This window comes from Apteryx mantelli, chromosome 1 (assembly GCF_036417845.1).
Source record: "Apteryx mantelli isolate bAptMan1 chromosome 1, bAptMan1.hap1, whole genome shotgun sequence".
Classification (NCBI taxonomy): Eukaryota; Metazoa; Chordata; class Aves; order Apterygiformes; family Apterygidae; genus Apteryx; species Apteryx mantelli.
The window spans coordinates 133,081,198-133,101,485 of NC_089978.1; the positions used below are offsets into that span (position 1 = coordinate 133,081,198).

General features: G+C 45.3%; 1 protein-coding gene across 3 annotated transcripts; it reads right to left on the reverse strand.

The window, feature by feature from the left end:
* Positions 1 to 584: 584 nt before the first annotated feature.
* On the reverse strand, positions 585 to 16,919 carry TNFRSF1A (TNF receptor superfamily member 1A). Of its 3 annotated transcripts, none has more exons than XM_067302285.1 (10): positions 16,716 to 16,919; positions 7,979 to 8,180; positions 7,541 to 7,669; positions 7,083 to 7,226; positions 4,777 to 4,858; positions 4,380 to 4,447; positions 4,030 to 4,152; positions 3,676 to 3,713; positions 2,748 to 2,898; positions 585 to 2,210 (listed from the first exon to the last, which is right to left on the reverse strand). In XM_067302285.1, the coding sequence occupies exons 1-10, from the start codon at positions 16,752 to 16,754 to the stop codon at positions 1,909 to 1,911; spliced, it is 1,278 nt and encodes a 425-aa protein (XP_067158386.1). In that variant the 5' UTR covers positions 16,755 to 16,919; the 3' UTR covers positions 585 to 1,908. The 3 variants fall into 3 exon arrangements, with proteins under 3 accessions (XP_067158386.1, XP_013813620.1, XP_013813621.1); XM_013958166.2 differs by lacking the exon at positions 16,716 to 16,919 and adding an exon at positions 16,050 to 16,100; XM_013958167.2 differs by lacking the exon at positions 16,716 to 16,919 and adding an exon at positions 15,030 to 15,085.
* Between the last annotated feature and the right edge of the window lie 3,369 nt (positions 16,920 to 20,288).

Below are 20,288 nucleotides of genomic sequence, written 5' to 3' on the forward strand. Positions count from 1 at the left end.
AGTAATAAATAAGCATAGCAAACAAAGCATTGAACTGGGAATTAAAACTGACTTTGGTTCCTGGCTTTGTCACTGACTTTCATGAACTTGGCGACATTTCACTTCTAAGTTTCAAGGGGTTTTTTGTATGCAGTAGGAATGGTCATTACTGCCCTAATACAGAGTTTTGATTCCTCAGGTAAAAACATATCTTTATAAGATAATATTAAAATACAATCTATTATTATTAGTTTCCTTAAAGGTATTTTACTCTCTTTAAAAATCCAAATATTAATCAAAATGACTCATTCTATGTTGTTTAAAAATTCATTTAAAACATGCTAGCATCCCATTTGACTCTCAAATATCTGAGAAGACCTGCAACTGGACCTATTTTCAGTCCTACTTCCTGCCCTCAGCCAGTTCCTGTGACTTAAGGGCAGCTGAGTTTTATCTACAGAAGTTCAGAGCCTTCTTTTCACTGGCCCAGAATTCCACCTCAGTTGCAATCCACTCTCAACACTTACGGAAGTCTTTCCCCACACTCTGCTCCCACCACCAGTCACAGAAGAGATGATATGGACAAAACCAAAATGGAGACAGAGTTAAAAATAAGTATTTTATTTCAGAGCGCTTAGTGTATTTACAATAGAAAATTTCTCTCTGGTCTAGAGACAAGAGACTAAAAAAATCCATGTTCACAAGTGTGTGGATGACCTGCACCTGACCCAGGCTAACTGCTTTTTGCTACTTCTGCTTCATCCAGGGTAACACCTGTGAGAAAGCAATGGTGTGAGCCCAGAGATGGTATATAATGTCTCTTACACCCAAGTAGCACTCACAGGATGGAGTCTGGGAAGTAGTGTGAAGTTATTCAACAGTTGCTAAAAAATTATATATACACAGTCCCATTTGCAGTTAGATCAGATTCAGCACATCACTCAGAGATGGATAAGCAGGTGGACACAAGCCTACTGACTTGTATGCAAGTACAGATTTGCAGATGTCTCATGCTACCAGGTACATAGGTACCTTTTCATTCACACACACACGCATTCTTTCCCACTCCTGCACTTGGACAAATAGACAGGCAGGTGTTTTGTTAATGCTATCTTACATGGTTTCTAGGTGCAGAAAAGAACTTGAGAAAAAGCACCAACCCTCCCAGCTGACCCACTGGCTTGAAATCCTTATTCCCCTTGAACCTGAGGGAAATAGGGAGTGTGGAAAGGACATGTTCCTATTTCTCACAGAGCCACCACTTCCAAATCTCCATTACTCTTCTGCCATGGTGAGAAGGCTGAAGGTGCAGGCTGACCTGCAGCAAAGCCAATTTGATAACTCGCTGATACCAAAAGGGGGCAATCCTCTCCCGCTCCCAGAAATGGGCATGTCCTGCCACCACTTCCCTTGAGTCATATTTAGCAATCAAAGGGCTGCAATGTGAGCCAGTTCAATTACCTGATCTTGCAGAAAAATAGATCTGCAAAAAGTTAAGTGAATACCATTTGAAAAATCAGCTCAGCCAAGTCACCCTACTGTTACTGTTAACCTGCCACGTGGTGGGGGCAGGGCACCTGTTTCAGCAGCAACTTGTCCGTAGAGTAGCTGAGCTATGAAGTCACATAGCACTCCGAGTTCCCCTTTGCATTTTGGTCGGAGTCCACACACCACTTCCTGTATGAGGTGCTTTCCCCTTTTGGAAAAGGAGTTGTTCTAGAGGTCTCTCTTGGTTTAAAGGTGTTGAACAACATGATGGTTGACAAGCAAACCTCAACCTTCCTCTGGCATTATCTGTTGCTGCCTCCAACAAACTCACTTGAGAAGGTTTAGAGAAAGAGGGAGGTATGGGAAAAGGAAGAAATGAAAGGAAGGGAGTTATGATCCTCTTTTAACAGTCATAGCAAGGGGAACTAAAGCAGAAGTAGATTAAGGATGGCAGTGAAGGCTGCAAGGTTGAAGAGAGTTCTGGTTTGGCAATGCCTCTTGAATAGCTTCACTGCAACCACTCAGCTCCATCTGGTTGAGGACACAGCTTATACGTTCCACAGTTGCTGCATGGCCCATCTGCAGTTTCCACAGTCTAAGCATTTCATACTGGGCATCTCGTATACGCCGATGCTCCATCTCAATTCGCTCTAGATCATAGTCACTCAGCCCCAGACGCCTCACAAACTCTTTCCACCGAGATGGCGGCACGTGATCCACCACAGTGTAGAGAATAGCTGGGCCTGAGAGAAGAGAAGAAATAAAGTGTGAGAACCACAGTTCTGCAGCCTGAAGAGTGCTGTGAACAATCCACGGCTGAGTGGTGCCTTGCCCCCTCCTGTTCAGGTCATCTACAGAGTAGTTACAGAGACCCACGTGACATCCAGACTCACTCTTACTAACCAACAATGGGTTACTTCCATATGCTCTTGTGCAAAGTTATGAGCAGAGTTAAGCATGCATGCAGCAGGGCCCTTGCTGCCACACATTCCTGCAAAAAAATCATTCAGGCCACCATCCCAGAGGCATTAGACTGACAGCACGTCAGCACACGACAGTCCATTCTGCTGGCAGGTAAAAAAGCAGCAGGCAGGCTACCTGCAGATGTTTAGCATATACAGGCTCACAGGCTCTGGGCCTGCTTCTGCCTTTGTACTGTGCTGTGCATGAAGCACACACACATCGTGTACACCTGGCAGAATCTCTCATACATCCTCCTAGCCAAATCTGCACAGCCAAGTTCTGGTTTGCCTGGGGAGGGATGGGGGAGTTTCACTCACTGTCTGGAAGCTGCGTCTTCCTCGCAGGTCTGACACAGTCTGGTAGCTCGTGTGAACTTTGTGGCATCGGTGCTGATGGTGGTGGTGCATTCACTAACAAAACTGTTTCCTTCTGGGACTCGATGGAAGTCACATTCCTTTTTACCTCAACCTGAAAGAGATATTGTTTTTACTTTGGCATCACCCCACAGCAGCACAATACACCTGCCTCCTGTAAGGAACCACTATTTCCATATACTAAAATGTAGCAAAGATAGCTGTGGAGCAAGTGCTGAGGCTTTAATCCTTCCTATATGCCTTGTTTGAGCACAAGGCACCAAGCATTTCTTTTCAGCACAAACTGAGGAGTTCAACTCTTTTGGCATCAGAAAATGGTGGTCTGGAAGAAGTGTTTCTTTGCAAAATTCAATCAGGCTGGGAGCCTGATTCATCACTATTCTAGAAGCTTCAGGTGCCACCTTTCCATCATCCTTCTCCATAAGGTTGTGGGAACACCACCTTGACTATTGCTTGGGCCCTCTTAACTGCAGAGCAATATTGGGCCTGAGAGAACACTGTGAAGCAGCACTGGGAGACTTGTGGGGCCAGGATATAAAGTGAAATTCAATGAGTTAAATCCTCTCAGCTTGGGATATGTAGGGAGAAAAAAGGACTAAGGATCAGATGTCTGAAAAAAAATGCATTCATAAGGAAAAGAGCACAAAGCCAGGAGTTTGAAAAGCAACCACTAGTAGAGAGGAAGCAAAGTGAAATGGCTCCCTCCTCTAGAAGGAAAGACTTTCAAGTTAAACAACCCTATTACTCAGCTTATTTGAAAGTACGAGCCCTGAAAACAGCCCCCAGGGAACAATGTTACTCTGGATTTCAGGTTCACATGGTTGAAATCTAAAAGTAGAGGGGATGTTCCTGTACCCATCGTCTTACTCACCTCAGACGCTGGCTCTTTGCTTGTCCGCGGCAAAGAAACTTTAAAGAAAAAGACAGAAATTATTTTCACTTCCTCTCTTCCCAGAGAAGACAGGAAAGCAGCTATTCACAGTCCTGACCTCACAAGATTTTATAGCAAAATTGCCCATCTCCCAGCAATGAGCTCACATGCACTTCCAGGCACAGCATGGGTGTGGATGCAGAACTGCAAGAACTGCACCAATAAACTAAGCTGTTGAGTACTCATGTTCCTCTGGCTTTGCACCAAAGCAGAGTAATGGGATCCCACCGTTTCCCTCACACACACTGTGATGTCCATCCCAATTAGTATCACTGCAGAGTCTGCTATACTCACCACAGGAGTAGAAAGAAGAGACTATCCCATTTTTCTGGACCAGCTTCACCACTTTATTTACAATGTAGAGGACAGAGATAACTACAAATATTGCAACGATGATGCCAAGGACAAGGCTGCCATCTGGACAAAACAAAGAAGGCAAATGAGTGAGTGAATGAGAAAGGAAAAGGTAAATGTAAATGCTAGAAAAAGAAAAGGAAGTGAACCCATGCAGATGATAATGAGAAAAAGAAAGAACACTGGCTTGAGAGAGTAGAGAAAGCAATAATGGGTCGGCAGAAGGGGCTGACAAAACAAAAGCACATATTGAAGAGATCCCGCTGTCCCTCAGTTTCCCCAGTACTCACGCAGCCCAGATGGAGTCGGTGAGGTAGTCACTGGGCTATGACATTGCAGGCATTCTTCTTCAAGGCAGCTGAAAGAGCACATCAGAGATCTGAGCATGCATGGAGCGAGACACAAGCCATTTGCAACAATCCTAAGTAACAGACAGGTCAGCCGGAGCCTGCAAAGCAGAGCCATGCACTGTGCCTACCAACCTTTCAGTTCTTAGTGTTTTGATGCCTGCATGGGCAAGGCCAGTGAGGGGACCCCATTCCTCCAGAAGGCCCGTATTTTGGGAAGTTATGTCAAGATGGACAGAGCTTTGAGGAAAATTCATTCCTCACAAGTCACTACACCTGTTGGGCTGGTGTCTGCTGTCTCTACTACTCAATGGAGAGGCATACAGAGACAAAAACTCACCTGTTGCAAGGCTTGCAAGTGTTACTAAGTGTCAGGAAGAATCCAGGCTTACACCTGCAAATTGTGTCTCTGTTTTTTGAACCTGTAGAGAAAACAGGAAGATGTTGCTGTAGGTGGGACTGAGAAGGAAAAAAAAAGGGGGGGGGAATTCACTCAAAGATGGGTGGAAGATAATCTCACTTTGAGACTGGAGAACTACAACTGGAGAGAAGAAAGAGGACTCAGTCTATGTTTGGGGACAGGGGGAGCAAAAAACAAAATAAAGGTGAGGATATCACTGTCCTGGTAGGTCAGGAACCTTTGTAGAGTCTGACAAAGGGGAAAAAGCTATAGTGCAGCTGAGATTGGGCTGAAGAACAAAAGTAGTTCTAGTGCAAATGGGGGGAAAAGTCACTCTAGTTCAAGCATGACAGGAAGGGGAAATCACATTAGTCAGGCAAAGATGAGGGAGAAGTGGTTCCTGAGCAGCTGAGGCTAGTGGGGAAGTCAGTTCAGGGCAGCAAGAAATCACTTCAAGACATGGGACACACATATTGCTATTGTGATATGCTCTGCTGTGAATGGAAGCAGAAAGAAATGGAGGAGCTATTGCTTCTAAGCAAGTCACAGGATAGAAATTGGGTAAAACAAGTGTGGGAGGGAACAGACAACTTAAGAGTAAGTGGATGAAGGACATAAATTACATGAGGGGTGATAAAAAGCCAGTAGAATAAGCAGGATGTATTGTGCAGCAAGTGAGGGGCAGGACTAAAACAGTTCTACACCAGACAAGAGGGAAGGAAATTGCTCAAGAACAGGGTAAGACAATGACCCTTGAGGATGGGTGTAAGCATTGAGATTGTGACAGAGAAAAATCACTAAGCACCAGAGGGAAGGCATTCACCTACGGGACAGTAAAAGTCACACTAGTTAGGTTAAGAGATGTGGAAGTGGACAGGCAAAGCAGAAGTTTCAAAAAAGGAAGAACAGCATTAGGACATCAAGGTGAGGAGCACTGAAGGGACATGTACAGAATTATACTACGGAGCAAGGTGGAAGGTAGCACAGGGGCTAAGATCTCTGATTCCCGAGTAGAGATGATGCAGTTTGGGACAGCTAACATGGGTGCTTCTCCTAGACATCTACACCACCCCAGATCACAGTAGTGATGAAGAAATGCCACTGGGTACATTCCTGCACTACCCGGGCAGCTTTTTACTTTAAAACACTGTACTGTACACTGTGGTGGTTCAGCAGCTGACTGTCAAGCAGTTCACCTGGGCACTGGGACCAGTGGCACTTTTGGCCGTTAGAAATAGGGATATCCCTAACTTGTGAATCAGAGCACTACATTTCCACACAACACATATCTCTATGGCATGAGTGGGGAATTGAAAAAAAAAAAATTTTTTTAAGTCACAGAAATAATCAGAAGAATTAACATGGCTCCAGGTCTGGGGAGAAGAGAAAGGAGTGGCATAAGGCAGAAGGGAAAGGCATCAAACCAGGGCATAAAAAACACAGTCTTCCTATAATAATAACAACAAGAGCAGCAGTCTTCCTGTACATAGGGTGTGGAGGGAAAGGGACTTGCAGAGAAGATTAAGCCAGCCTCTTCCTAGAGTGGCACAGACAAAGGACAAGAGGCAATGGCCACAAGTTGCAATTGGACACAGAGATTTTCTTCTGAGATGGTTCAGCACTGGAACAGATGCCCAGGGAGAATGGGGAATCACCTTCTTTGGGGATGTTCAAAACTCAACTCAACAAGGCACTGAGCAACCTGTCTAGCTTTGAAGCTAGGAAGCTGGACTAGATGTCCTCCAGAGGTCTCTCCCAGCCTAAAACTTTCAGTGATTGTATGAAAGAAGCGTGTGCTCATACATTCTGAAGGTCCTTCCAATAGTTGGTGAGGGAAATGCAATGAAATCCCTTCAGATCATTGGGAAAAATATTCACATAGAGACAAAAAAGGAAGGCAAGTAGGAAATCTGCTCTCGATCACAAGACCTTGCTTCAGTACATGCAAGCAGAGGTATTGAAATTAAGCAAAAACTTTCCTCACGACAGCCAAGAAGAGAAAACATTCAAGGACAGAAAGAAGGTAAAACCTATGACAGAAAATAGGGATTGATGCCAAGGCAGGCAAAAAAATGGCAAAACCCTTCTGGAGAAAGAGGACAGATAAAAAGGAGTAAAAATTGTTCCAAAAACTAAAATCACTTCAGGGCAAGGGACTGCAGTGAAGAGAGGGCTGCTAATGTCTATCCCAGCAGCAGATGCCTGTACTTATGTCTATATTGGAGCCATATCTGTGCCACACTTACAGTTGGCAATGATCCCATTGACACATGTGCTGCAGTTCCTACACAGGAAGAGATCAGACAGGCCAGTCTGATACTGATTCTTCCGACAGCCACATACAGTATCTTGCTTTGGGGTGCATGGGGTCTCTACTATCTGCTGGAAATCTGAAAAAAGGAAAGGAAAAATGATCACCTTCTTCCCTCACCTTCAGCTGAGACACCCATTATAATGGCCAATATTGTTATTCCTTGATCTTCCCAGGGGAAAGACCAAAAAGGCCTGCAAATTGTGCCTCTAACTGAAGTTTACTAACTTTCTAACCCTCATTCCTGCTGTCCCCAATCCCTTTCCCTACATTGTGCTTGTGCCCACTCAGTTGCTTACTTTTTCAAGTTTCTTCCTCACCCACCTTGTCACCTTCTCCAGCCCCCCTCCCTCCACCACCACCAACTTTCCTCAGGTCCCATAGATGACTCACCTGAACGGCACTGCGTACACTGGAAACATTTAGACATGGTGTTATCCACAGCTGTGAAGGTGCCATTAGCACATGGAAGACAGACAGGTGCCTGGTCAGGCCGTTCACAGTCTTTTGACTTGTAGGTACCTGCAAAAGAATCACCTAAAAGTGATCTGTCAGGAAGACAAACACTTTTGTCTTAGGGTCAACAGGAGTCACTGATTCCTCAAAGAAAACTTAGAGTTGATGGCAAAAGGCCAGGGTATACTTCATCCCATCAGTGTGAAGGACACCAAGGGAAGAAGAGATATGAAATAAGAATTTCTCTGGGTAGCAACTACTACCAAAGAAAAGCAGCACTGAGTAGGACCGAGACAGTTAGCTCAAGAGTGCAGGACAGGTGAACACCTCTCAGGCAAAGGTCACTGTTGCTCTAATTATTTCACTCTAATGTACCTGCATGGCACCTCATGCAGCAATGGGTCTCTTTGGGATGTAGGTATTGTCCTAGTTGACACTGCACCTGCCTCTTTTCTCTCCTTAAGGGGTTAAAGGGGTCTCTTCCATCCAAAGCTACCCGACGGGCTTGCAGCATATACGGCACTGGAGCAATTTCTATAGATTCCTCAGTCAACACACAAACAAATGTTAAGATCACCTGTAAACACAGAGAGAGAGAAAGAGAAACAAGGTGAGAAGAACTTACATTCCCCGGCAGACTGCATAGCTGACTTCAGCACTGACAATTCAACCCTATCATTACAGCAAGTTCATTTGACTTGACCAATTCTGACAGCAGGACCTTCAACTGACAAAAGTGTTGGGGAAGATTATTTAGAAAAAACAATTTAAAAGCCACGTCTGTCATCTGTGTTATTAATATGCCATACGATGGCCTCTATGACAAGCTGACTGCATATAAAGCAAATGCTTTTCATGATGGATGATTTATAGACAAAATGCCTTGAAAATGCTGCAGCTTGCAGGAAAGTTACTCAAGAGCAAAGGAATGCTTTTATTGAGGATCACGGGAAGACTCTCAATCTAGAAACATTTCCAGAGAGAAGAACGCATCCAATGCTTACATTTCTAATGAATAAATAAACCAGAGAAATGTGGAAAAAAAAAACAGAGGAGGATCTCATTGTACGCAAAGCAAAGCTTCCAAAACTTTTCCCAAGGAAGCCAGCTCTAGAGGAGAAGTGGGAAAGCTAGGTTTTTAACTTCTCCCCTTTGAACCATATATTTCTCCTTTTTAAATGAAGCTGTTAACTTTCAGTCTGAACAGCCTGCTACAAAAAAAAAAGAACATTCTTTTTTTTCCTTTAAGCTTTACTTGTTATTTTTCATTTTAGAGATGGCTGTGGTAGAGAATTTTAACAGAAATATTAAGATTGGTGCAACTGCAGTACGTATGTAAATGCACATGTGTGTACCAGAAGAAACAGCAGGCAAATGGTTAAAAGAACGGCCTGTACTGATCATGAAGGACACCATTCGCTGGACACTGTTCTCAGGACACCATTCCCAGCAGTGAAATTGAGAAATGCACTGTTTATGTCAAGGCCCACACACTGGTAGGACTGCAGCACAGATGAGTCATCAGCAGAAGACCCTGCATCCTGACACCAGGAGGATAGCAACAACATTGCAGCATACCACATACACGATTCCTTTCCCCGATTCCTTTCCCCATTGGCCCAGCAGTAAAACAGAACCATAGGCATGTATTTCAAACATGCATTCAAACAAGGGGAAAAAGAAAAGAAAAAAAAAAACACATGCAACAACCTGGCCTAAGTTTTACAGAGCCTGAAGTCAGCAAGACTCTAAGGCAGTGGCTCAGCCCCCTACCAGGTGGTGGTCCCTGAAGGGTATAAAAGAGCTGTCCAAAAACTAGTTTGCCCTTGGCAATCAAGAAGACCCCCAGAGAGGTGACAAGGACTTGACAGCTGGCATCCCTTGCCCTCTGTGTTGCACGCAAGTGATCCTGGCCACACCATCAGGATATACGCACCTTGGTGCCTCCAAGTGTGCTGCTGAGCATGTGAGCAAATGAAATCTATGTATCAGATAATGTGAATGCATAAAAATCAACTCACGTTTTTTGAAAATAAATACCACCCCCCCCTTCCATGAGATCACACACTGAGTTTTATTACATTACACTATAGTGTTTTCCTGTGTTTCTTTTTTGAAAGCTGTAAGGCCTAGCTGTACAGACATAGTTTCGGGGGTTTGTTTTCTTTTTGCTTTTTCAGCTAGGAGAGCTATAACAAAAGAAAAGTAAAACAATAAGGGTAAACCACAATGCTGATACAAATTCTGTGGTTGCAAGTGTAAGAAAGGATATGCCAAATGAGGTGGCTACCGACAGTTCTGTGCTGTCCTGTTTCTCTCTCAAAATTAAAGGTTTGGGGGAAAAGTTATGCACACACAAGCTATTAAAAACCTCAGAAAGGGTAGGAGTTTCCAACTCTGACAAAGCAAGAAACCCATTTTTCAAAAATTACAGAGAGCAACGACATACAGAGGACATATTAAATACATCAGTTGCCAAAACTGTGAACAGGGAAAAAAGATCAGGTATTTAAATAACTACCACTTGAGGACTTAATTCACTGACCACAGGGTAAAAGCTCCAACAATAAGTTGGTAAGAAAGAAAACTCACTTCAGCAGCTGACAGTCTTGCAAGATTGCTTTGCTTTGCAGGAAAATGGGTGAAAGATCACTCACACAGATGTTCTGACAGTAACAAAAAAAAAAAACAAAAAAAACTGATGCTGCAGCCAATGATTAATCCTCCAACATGGGAATATATACTGCTGGCCCAGAAGTCAACCAAGTCAGTAATATAAGCAGAGGAAAGCATGGAAGATCTCAAGCCGGAAACATGAGATGGCTCAGATACATCTCCAAGCACAAAAGAAAACAGGAGAGGTGTTTTCAGTGATTCAGATTAAGTGAAAGCATGGTTTTAAGTGTAATCATGCCAGAATTAACACATTCACTATTGCTGATCAAGATCTGAGGAATGACAAAGAGTCCCAGACCTCAAGTGACTCACAACCAATGACTTGGCCTTCCAGAAAAATCACTCACACAGGAAAAAAAATACCATCTTAGCTCCCCAAACCATCAAGCAGTTATGCTACTTTATATCCATGACAAACTTTACAGAATTCAGGAAATACAGAAAAGTATCAAGCACTGAAGCCCTTCATCATGAATAACAGCTCACCAGGGCAAAGTTTAGTGAATAAAGTGACTTCCCACTGTCAGATTCACAATGTGACGTTCGAATTACACTCGTTAGGAGAAGGAGCGAGTACCTGCTAATCAATGCTGTTTAGAACAGCGGACAGCAAGTATTTACCATGGCAAATGATAGTTCAAACCACCAAACCACATCATGCACACCGGTGATTCACATTTTTTAGCGGGGACTGCCCAGGAAAAAAGAGTCAGCAGAAACTCTAGGCTTCACTTCTGAAACTGCTGCAGAAATAAGCAAAATGTTGAAGATGAAGACAAGAATGCCATTTCCTTAAATTATTCCACTCATTGGCGTGACAGCTAGGTACCCTGCACATTCCTGTTGTTAGTGTGAAGCAACTCCAGCTCCTTTTCACATCCCCAAAGCACCTCCTGGCTGACAGCTACAGCAAAAAACGCCGCACAAGCCCCCAAGCCTTTCTGTGCAAAATTTTGGCAGCAGAGGCAGAAGTTACGAGCCCCTGCACCATCTTCAGCCTCAAATATGCTTGAGGTGCTGCCACCACTATGATTCACATCCCTGCTGTTGCTTCTACCTCACCGGACCGTGCACAGAGAACTGCAAGAAGGGTGATATCTATGCAGAGTAAGTCAAGGGAAGAAACAGCCAACGAGTGAAGAAAGCAACAAGAGGCAAAAAAGACAAAAATGGGAGGGAAATAAAAAGAGACATTTGAGAGCACTGTTTTCAGGCCAGGGAGAAAGAAAGTACTGCAACTGAAACGCAGCACAATGAGCAGCAATGTCAGCACCACTTTTTAAGCACCTGCCAATGTCTGCAAGGCTAGGTAATACCAAACACCGCAGCCCTGTATCATCTGCCCTGTCCAACTCAGCCTTGCATTGCCTGGCCCTCCTGGGCCTGTTTCCCTCCCTGCACAGAGCTGTGATTAGGAGGCTTACTCCTTTTTTGTACATATCTAACATATTCTTCATGTAACAAAGTATTTCCCAGCCCAACAATTTATGCAATTGCTTCACTCTCAAGAAGATAAGCTTCCATTTTGCAAATTCAATTTGTAAACTAATTACATACCTGCAAATAAAAGGCATTACAAGTCACTAGAATTTCTCAAATGTTTCTTAATAAAGCATGAAACTGTCCTTTGCTTAAGAGTTTGACATGGTATACACCAATGCACAAGTAATCTACATATCGGTAATCTGTTATTCTTTTAGATGAGTCATTAGAATTAGGGAGTTTGGAAGAAAGCAGAGATCCCACTCAGACTAATGAACTACCAAAGAAATCAGGATGCAAGATTCCCTTAAGTTCTTTGATTGCTTCAGCCATTATCAAAAGCTCCCCAAGGCTCGCATTTTTTAGTTCAATATAGAGAGATGCATGGGAAACCAGAACTTCTGCTTTAAACATTGAGAAATGTGTATTAAAGCAACATTTACAGGAAGCTTTTCTCACTGCTCGCTAAAACCTGGAAAGGTCAAAGGAAGGATACAAGAGCTATCATCATAAATAATCCTCCATTTTATGAACATTAGATGCTGGAGTACTTTATTTCAGTCCTTGCCTAAAACCAGTAGACGGACAATAGCTTTCACGCAATGGAGAAGGACCTTATAAATTCTTATTAAAAAAAAAAACAAAAACTGTGATTTATCTAAAAAGATCATAAACTTCATATTATAAAATGCATGCACATGTGAATACGTGTGTGGGGGTGTGGGGGTGTGTATACACGCATAAAATAAAAGTGCTTATTTCATATTAATACAGATGAGGAAGAGTGAAAAAAGAAAAAGTCAGGAAGCGATCAGGAAGCAATTGCAACTACAAGAAATTAACTTGCTACTTTTTCACTGAAGGACGCAGCAGCGAACACTACATCAGGGCCCTGAGCGCATGTCCACGCGCATGCACACACCCTCGGGGGCTGGCAGCCGGGGCTCAGGGCTCACTCCGGCAGTGCAGCTGCACAGCCCTGAACCAGAGAGCGGCAGGGGCAAGGGCTACTGAAGCCTCAGCCGTGGCCTCCACCCTTCGCTCAGGAGCTGCTGTTAAGCTGGGCACTAGTGCTTGATCCCAGCCTGCGAGGCCGCTGCCTCTAGCAGTCCACTTTGGCTGCTCCCTGCCACACTAGGTGATTTTTTTTTTAGGATTCAGACAATTGTCCCATGCTGAACTCTATTCATCAGAACTGACAGATTTCTGCTAGTTTTAATGGAAACATGGAGCAATGTCGTTTTGAGATACTCTTTCTATCACAAGGCTCCGAAGACTGCAATAGAAAGGCCTGTGTTACCAAGGACTGGAAGAAAATACTCAGTTATCCAAGGGGCAAGGCCAAGAATATGGAACAGAATACCAGACATCTGTCCCAAATAAAAGCAAAGCCATTTCGTAATGACTAAAGAAACAGATAAGGAGTTAGATGACAAAGTTTTCTACTCCAAATAATAACGCTAATGCGATACAAGGATTACTTGGAAAGGAAAGGCATACAAACTGATGAGAATGGGTATCTGTGAGAACTTAATTATAAAGTAGTTGAAATTGTCATAGGTCCAGATATGAATGTGTCCCACTTGGCTAGAAGTAGACAGTCATCAAAAGTATAAAATTAGATTAACAAACAGAAAAAAATGGAGGTAACCTGGCTGGACAAAGCAATCGGAAATGCATTCAAATGCTAGGAGTTATTAGGAAAGAATTTGAGCACAAAACAGAGAATATTGTTATGCCAATGTATAAATGCATAATGAACACATGCATTGAATATTGAGCGCAGTTCTGGCCCCTCAATCCTAAAAAGGACATGGTTAGCCCAGAAAAGATATCAAGAAAGGCAGCAAGAATGACCAGTAGTACGGAACGGCTGTCAGAAGAGGAATGATTAAAAACACCAGTCTGTAAAAGAGAGAACCAAGCAGAGGATACTACAGTGGGCCCTAACTTCACAAATGCCATGGAGAAGATGAACTGGGATGGTTGTTCTCTGTCTCTTCCAAAACGAAGCACACAAAACAAGCAGGAGGCAGGTCCAAAAGAAATACGGTGAGCCAACACTCAGTTGAGGTGCGGGCCTCCTTGCCAAGGAGCGTTGGGGCTGCTGGCAGCATGTCTGGCTTCCAAAAGTGATCCCGTCCATTGACGGCAGAAAAACATACTCAGGGATCCTAAATACGAAGGCATCATTTTGACTCGGGAATCCCTACAGTCACAGATCACTGGAAACTGGGAAAGTATTTTTATTTTTCATTACTGCATGCTTGCCCAATTCTAAAAACCTTGGTAGACATCTGCTTTTGGCCACTATTGGAAAGAGGATACTAGGCCAAACAGTTCTTATGATGAACTTAGTGGTTCGGTTTTCAATCTTTATATAACATGGCTCCTAACTTTAAAATTGCAATTCCTCCCTTCACCTTCAAACCAAACCAAGCCAGAAGCACCCTTACAGCTATTTTGTCCTTTTTCCTCATAAGAGTGAACTGCCTTTAATAAATGAGATTGCCATTATAAATTGTCTGAATGAGACAGAAAACACACTGAGTTTAGGGACAACAGTGGTCTTTTCTTCCCCCCCTCTGTGATAATTATGGAGCACATAGGGGAACAGAGAGGACCAGGAAATGAAGTTAAGGGCATGCAAAGAGAGAAAATTTGTGGAAAGGAATTACAGGAAATTCTGAAGAATCAGAGGAAACATGCAAGAATCAGAAGACTAGAAGGGGGCCATCAAGGAAGTAAAAAAGGCCCAGAGGGCTAATGTAGACGGATATGGAAAGTAAACGGAAGACAAAAGGGCATGCAACAGAGTGCAAATTGTAAAGCTGAAGAAAATAATATGATTTTATGAGAAAGAAACAGATAATCTGTAGCGTGTGCATGTGTGGTGTAATTGAGAACTTGGAATGACCATATGCAAGTATGAAAAAGTCCCCCCCAAAAAAATCCTACTAAAGGACACCCTTCCTGCAGCACATCACTTATCTGAAGACAACGAGCTGGGAGAACCCAATGGTTTTGGCACATTTTGTGGCTGACGTGTCTTATCTAGGTCCTGAGACAGGTAAGTGATCCACAGTTAAGAGCTGCATCTCGCACTGACAAGACAGCAGAATTCAAACTATGAAGTAGGAGTACTCTACACCTTAACTTTATTACCTGGTTTCCAAAAGCTTCAGAGTGCAAAAAAAAGAAAAGAAAAAAAAGGAAGAAAGTAACTTCTGAGTAATCAAAACTTTTTGTCAGCAAATTAACAACTTACCAACGTTACAATTCTCGTGCAGTGCAAGTGTTTGTTACTACAATACTCAGGGATTCAGGGACAAAAAGCGTGACCTTGTAAATTCTACATGAGAATTTACACATATATCATAGTGCTGAGTAATGTTAACAAAAATCAAAAAAAATGAAGAACAGACAAACTCAGCTTAACAAATGGAATGGCTTTTACAAGCTGTGTTGGGGGCTTTTGGAAAGAGGGCAACAGAACCCATTTGTAAAGCCAGATCTGCATCATCAAGGTATTTAGCATGAACTGTTTCCACCCCTACTCTTCACAGTTTTGTCACCCATCTCTTGATGCTCTGTGGTCTTTCGCCTCTAACAGTCAGACAACTCATAAGACTTTCAAATCTCTTAAAAAAAAAAAAAACCTTTTCATCCTCACAATTAAAAAGAATAGCTTAAAAGTCTTGATCTAAGACACCCAGGAAGGCTACAGAAGATTTAACAGCAAATCTAAGGAAAACTTGTTTTCAAAAATCCCATGGTTTGGGACGAAGGGACAATCCCAAACTTTTTAAAAGCCTGCAAAGCGGCAATAAAGCTTTTATTGCTCTAGTAACACCGCCACATCCACCCAGTTCCCCACAGGACGGACGCAGAGACCCGTGTCTGACTATCCGCACGGCCCAGAGAGACGAGCATGAGTCAGGGGAGGCACCGCTCTGCCCTCAGCTCGTCCCCGATCCCTGCGAACAGGGATCGGCAACGGGAACGAAATTAAAGCCTCCGTCTTCTGCCCGGCAGCCCTCGCCGGCGAGACCTCCTCAGCACGCCCCGGGGACGGGGCAGGCCTCGGCGCCAAGGCATCCTAGCAGCTAAGGAGTTAAAAGCCGCCCTAACTCCAGGAAACAATCCCCATTCCTGTAAATCCGACTGCGTTTTCACTGACTCAGGAGCAAGTCCCGGAAACAGCCCGCCGAGGCAAACACCCAGGCGCCGGCAGGCGGGGGAGCACCGCCCGGGCCGCGGCAAGAAACCTCGCCGGGAGGGCACTAACCTCTCTCTCACACACACACATCCCGGCCGCGGAGCTCCGGGACACCTTTAATCTCTTAGCCCCTCCGTAATGAACAGGTGCCTGGAGACAAGGCTGGTGCCGCCTGGCTAGCTGCTCCCGCGCCCGCGGACGGGCAGGCCGCCGCCTCTCCGGCCGTTACAGCGGCCCCCGCCGTGACCGCGCACCCCCCGGGGCTCCCGCTCCGCGGCAGAAAATGGCTGCGCCCCCCGCCCCGCACCGGGGGCGGCCGCGATGGGGCTGCCGCCAGGGGAAATAAACTCCGTGGAGAGCAGGGGCAGAAAACGAAACAAGGAGCCAGGCTGTCATCAGAGCCGAAACGATGGAGAGCCCTGCTACGGAAAGGAGTGAAGGGAGAGCTGCCCTGCAAGCCTCCCGCCCCCGCCCGCGCCAGGGAAAGGCGGCGGGCACCGAGCGGGGCGAGGCGCCCCGCAGCCCAGCCACCGGCCAGGACACCGGGCCAGCAGCCGCGCCCCCGCCCGCGGCGGCCGGGCGGCGGCGAGCTGCCCCACGCCCTGTGTCCGTCCCGAAAAGCGCCCCATCACGCCGCCGCCTCCCTCCGCGGCGGTGGCGGGGCGCAGCCCGGTCCCGTCCCGTCCTGTCCCGTCTCCGGGGGGGCGGCAGGGCAGGGGTCCCGCCGCCGCTTACCGTCCCCAGCGAGCCGCGGGGCAGCGCCGCGCCCGGCATGGCTCCGCGGCCCGCTACGTCCCCATGGCAGGCTCCGCGGGTGCAGAAAAGCCGCCCAGCCCAGCCCAGTCCAGGTCCAACCGCGACCGGAGCAGCGCGGAGCGAAACTACCCCCTCTCCAACTTCCTGCCGCAGAGAGCAGCGAGGTAGCAGGAAAGAGGGCGGTGAGAGCAGCCAGGGAGGGAGGGAGGGAGGCGGCTCCGCGCCGCTCCCTGCCCCCCGCCGCCGCGCCGTCTCCCGCTCAGCCCCGACCCCCTGCCCGCTCCGCACAGACGGTCCGGAGCCCTCCCTCCCCCCGGCCCCGCCGCTGCCCCGGGGTCCCAGCCCGCCCCCGCCGCGGAGCCGCGCAGGGCTCCGCTCGAGGAGCCGTGTGAGGGGTGACCGCCTCCGAAACGGCTGGTACCGCGGCGCCGGCACCTCGGTGCGTGCTGCCGGTCGCGCCGGGAGGAGGTGCTCCTTGTACTATTTGCACGTTATTTTGCACGAGAGGGCAGGCGTAGCCGCACGTTGAGATTACTTAGCGTTTCCCTGGGGGGAAAGGCGCCTTCGCAGCTGTTCCGCGGCCGGACTCGGACATTTGACTGGCGAACGGTCCCAGAGACGGTCCTCGGCCAGACGCGGGAAAATCCGGTCAGATCTGTACATTATGGACCGTCAGAAATACTCACTGGCAGACTCTGGGGTGTTTTATTTTAGCAGCGGGATATACCCTCCACCATGTATTGGCCAGCCGCATATATCAGCGAAGCTCCCCATTGCACAGAACATAACCACCGAAAGCAGAATTTGTGAATGCAAGATTGCGAGTCAGTGACAATGCACTGTACATTTTTAGGATACTAATTGTGTTCCCTGTACTCTCAATATTAATTTAAAAACAATAAACAAACCTCCCAGCTTTCATGGATTTTGAAGAAAGCCTTCAAAAATATGACTAAAGTGAGCATCGAATGTTCTAAATACAAGCCTGCAAAAACTTCTGAAAGAGGAAACAATCATCTCAGCCACGTATGAGTTGTCTATAACAAGATTTTCCATTTCTTTGGTACAAATAAATATGAATTCAAAGTAGGTTCTTGACAAATTTAGAGAATATCTTGCTACTTGGCATATAGTGGAGGGAAGTGATTGATTCACACTTCACCAATCGATGCTATTGAATGTTATCAATGTCATCATTATCAATGTCATTGTGGTATCAATGTCATTGAGGATAATGTGAAACTGGCAATAAATGTTGGGGTTCTGATGATTTCTATGATGCTTGTAGTTTTGGTTAGCTACTATTAAAGATAGCTTTGGCCAGAGTAATAATCTGCTGATAAAAAAGTAAGTTAGTAAACCTCTTAAAAATAGTAAACTCTAAAGCTAACAATATTCTCATCTCATGGCATGTATACACAGTGACTGGGGACAAATTTTGAAGATTAGCAGTGCCCTGTATATCCAGAAATTTTAAGCATCATTAAAGTTGGCAGGTAAGTACCTTTCTTGAAACCAACATTTGCTACTGATTCCACAGAATTAAGTGATGTGTTCAGTTGCTGGGCCTTGATTCACTTGGAACATGCAAAGATGCATGCTCTTGCTCACTTACACCGTTATCTGCGAGTACCAGTTTTCCTTAAAAAAATGAGATTATCTGAAGAAATCTGAATCTGAAGAAAAATAATCCATGGTATCACATGACTAAAACTACTATAAAATAGAAAGAAAATGAGTCAGATTTAAGAGGTTCCCTGGAATTTTAAAGTTTCCTGACATATGAGTGTTTCAACTTTCTGCCCTTCTTTTAATGCAATTTCATGTGGAACTACTTATGTAATTGTAAGAAAATACCTCTTTACATTGTGACTACCTTGTGAGCACATAAATACCTTTTAAGAAAGGTACTATCTATCAAAACTAGAATAGGTAGAATATATATTCTCATCCTGTAATTTTTAATTTAAAAGATACATTCTCTTATACATTTTAATGAAACAGCCACTTTTATAATGCAAAGTAATATAACAGTGTGGTGCATGTAACATTCTGGATGAGCTCTGCTTTGTTTAATGTATCCTTTTAAAGATAGCGTTAAAAAAATCACATGGAGTAAGAAATAGGTGGCTAAATGATAAAGAAGTCTCCTTTATTTGATGCCCATTAAGACCTTGCCCTCCTGCTGTTTTTAGAACTATTTCTGTTCTTGAGACAACCTTTTATGAGTTGCACATATTAGTTATCTGGTCTTGACTTCTTGGCTGCTAAGGGTGATCAGAATTGGCTGTTTGCTACTTCAAGAGCCAGCTGTCATGCATGGAAGGGACCGTGAATGGAAGCAGCTGCAGCAGCTGTATTTTTTTCAGTGATCAGTTTGTGACGGGGAACAGTCCTCCCATTTTGTGCGGTTATCTCTGTACTGCAGTCAGGTATCAAACTGAGCTACTAAGCATTATTTGTGAGTATTCCTGTTTCATGTGCTTAAGTCCAAAGGTGCATACAATTCACACTATGCATTGCTTGAACTTTGTTACAGCAAAAGCCAAGCATGTCCACAGGTTGTTTTTTACTTTTGAAGTTGCCTATCTTCTGTATGGAAGCCAGTAATGGCACGTGCACAGGACAAAATAACCAGAGCCACACAGCTATATAGTTCCCTTCTGGACTTCAAACTTGGAATGACTCTGACTTTTCAGCTGCAGGTTTTTTTTGTTCTAGGAAGGAAGGAAATAGCAGAATAACCTACTATTATCAGGCTGCAGCCATCTCCAGGGTTAGAGATGGAAGAGACTTGCTAAGTTTCATCTAGTTCATTTCCTTGCCTTGAACAAGGCCAATGCAAAATTATTCCCTAAAGAAAAAAATTCTCATGCACTGATGAATACATTCTGTGGAGGAGGAAATCACACCCTTAAAGAACTGATTCAAATTTATCTCATACTGTCACATTAGTAGATGAGGCATACCTCTCAATCCTCATGGACCTTCAACCTTCCAAAAAAACTTTCTGAAGAACTGCACAAGTTTCAGAGAAATCCCCATGAATGTTTACATAAGCACTTCTGACCCTTCTTGAGGCTTTCCAGATCTTTGGGGAAGGTGTGGGGGGAAAGATTTTATAGCTGGGAGCAGGTTTGACATTTACATTAATGTCAAACATATCAGCATACATCCACTTCCCAGATTCCACCAGAGCAGGCAAAACCGATTTCTCTCAGGGGTCACTTCAGTTTATTCCCTGCCTGTGGGCCCCCGCCGCCACCGGTCCGAAAAACAGGCTCTACAGAACGACCCCAGCCCCAGCCTGAGTCCCCCCTTCCCACCCCCCGGGACCCCCGTATCTGCCCTCTGCACCGGTCCGCGGCGCACGGTCCTAACGCCTGAAAACGAGGGAAGGCGCCGCGCCCTCCCCTCCCCCCGCTTACCGGGGCGTTGGGCGGCGGCGCCGATTGGCCGAAGGGACAAGAGGGGGCGGAGACTGGGGGCCGCTGCGTCGCGCAGGCGGGTTGGCCGGGTTCCGCCGCCGCGTTGCCACGGCAACGCCGTGAG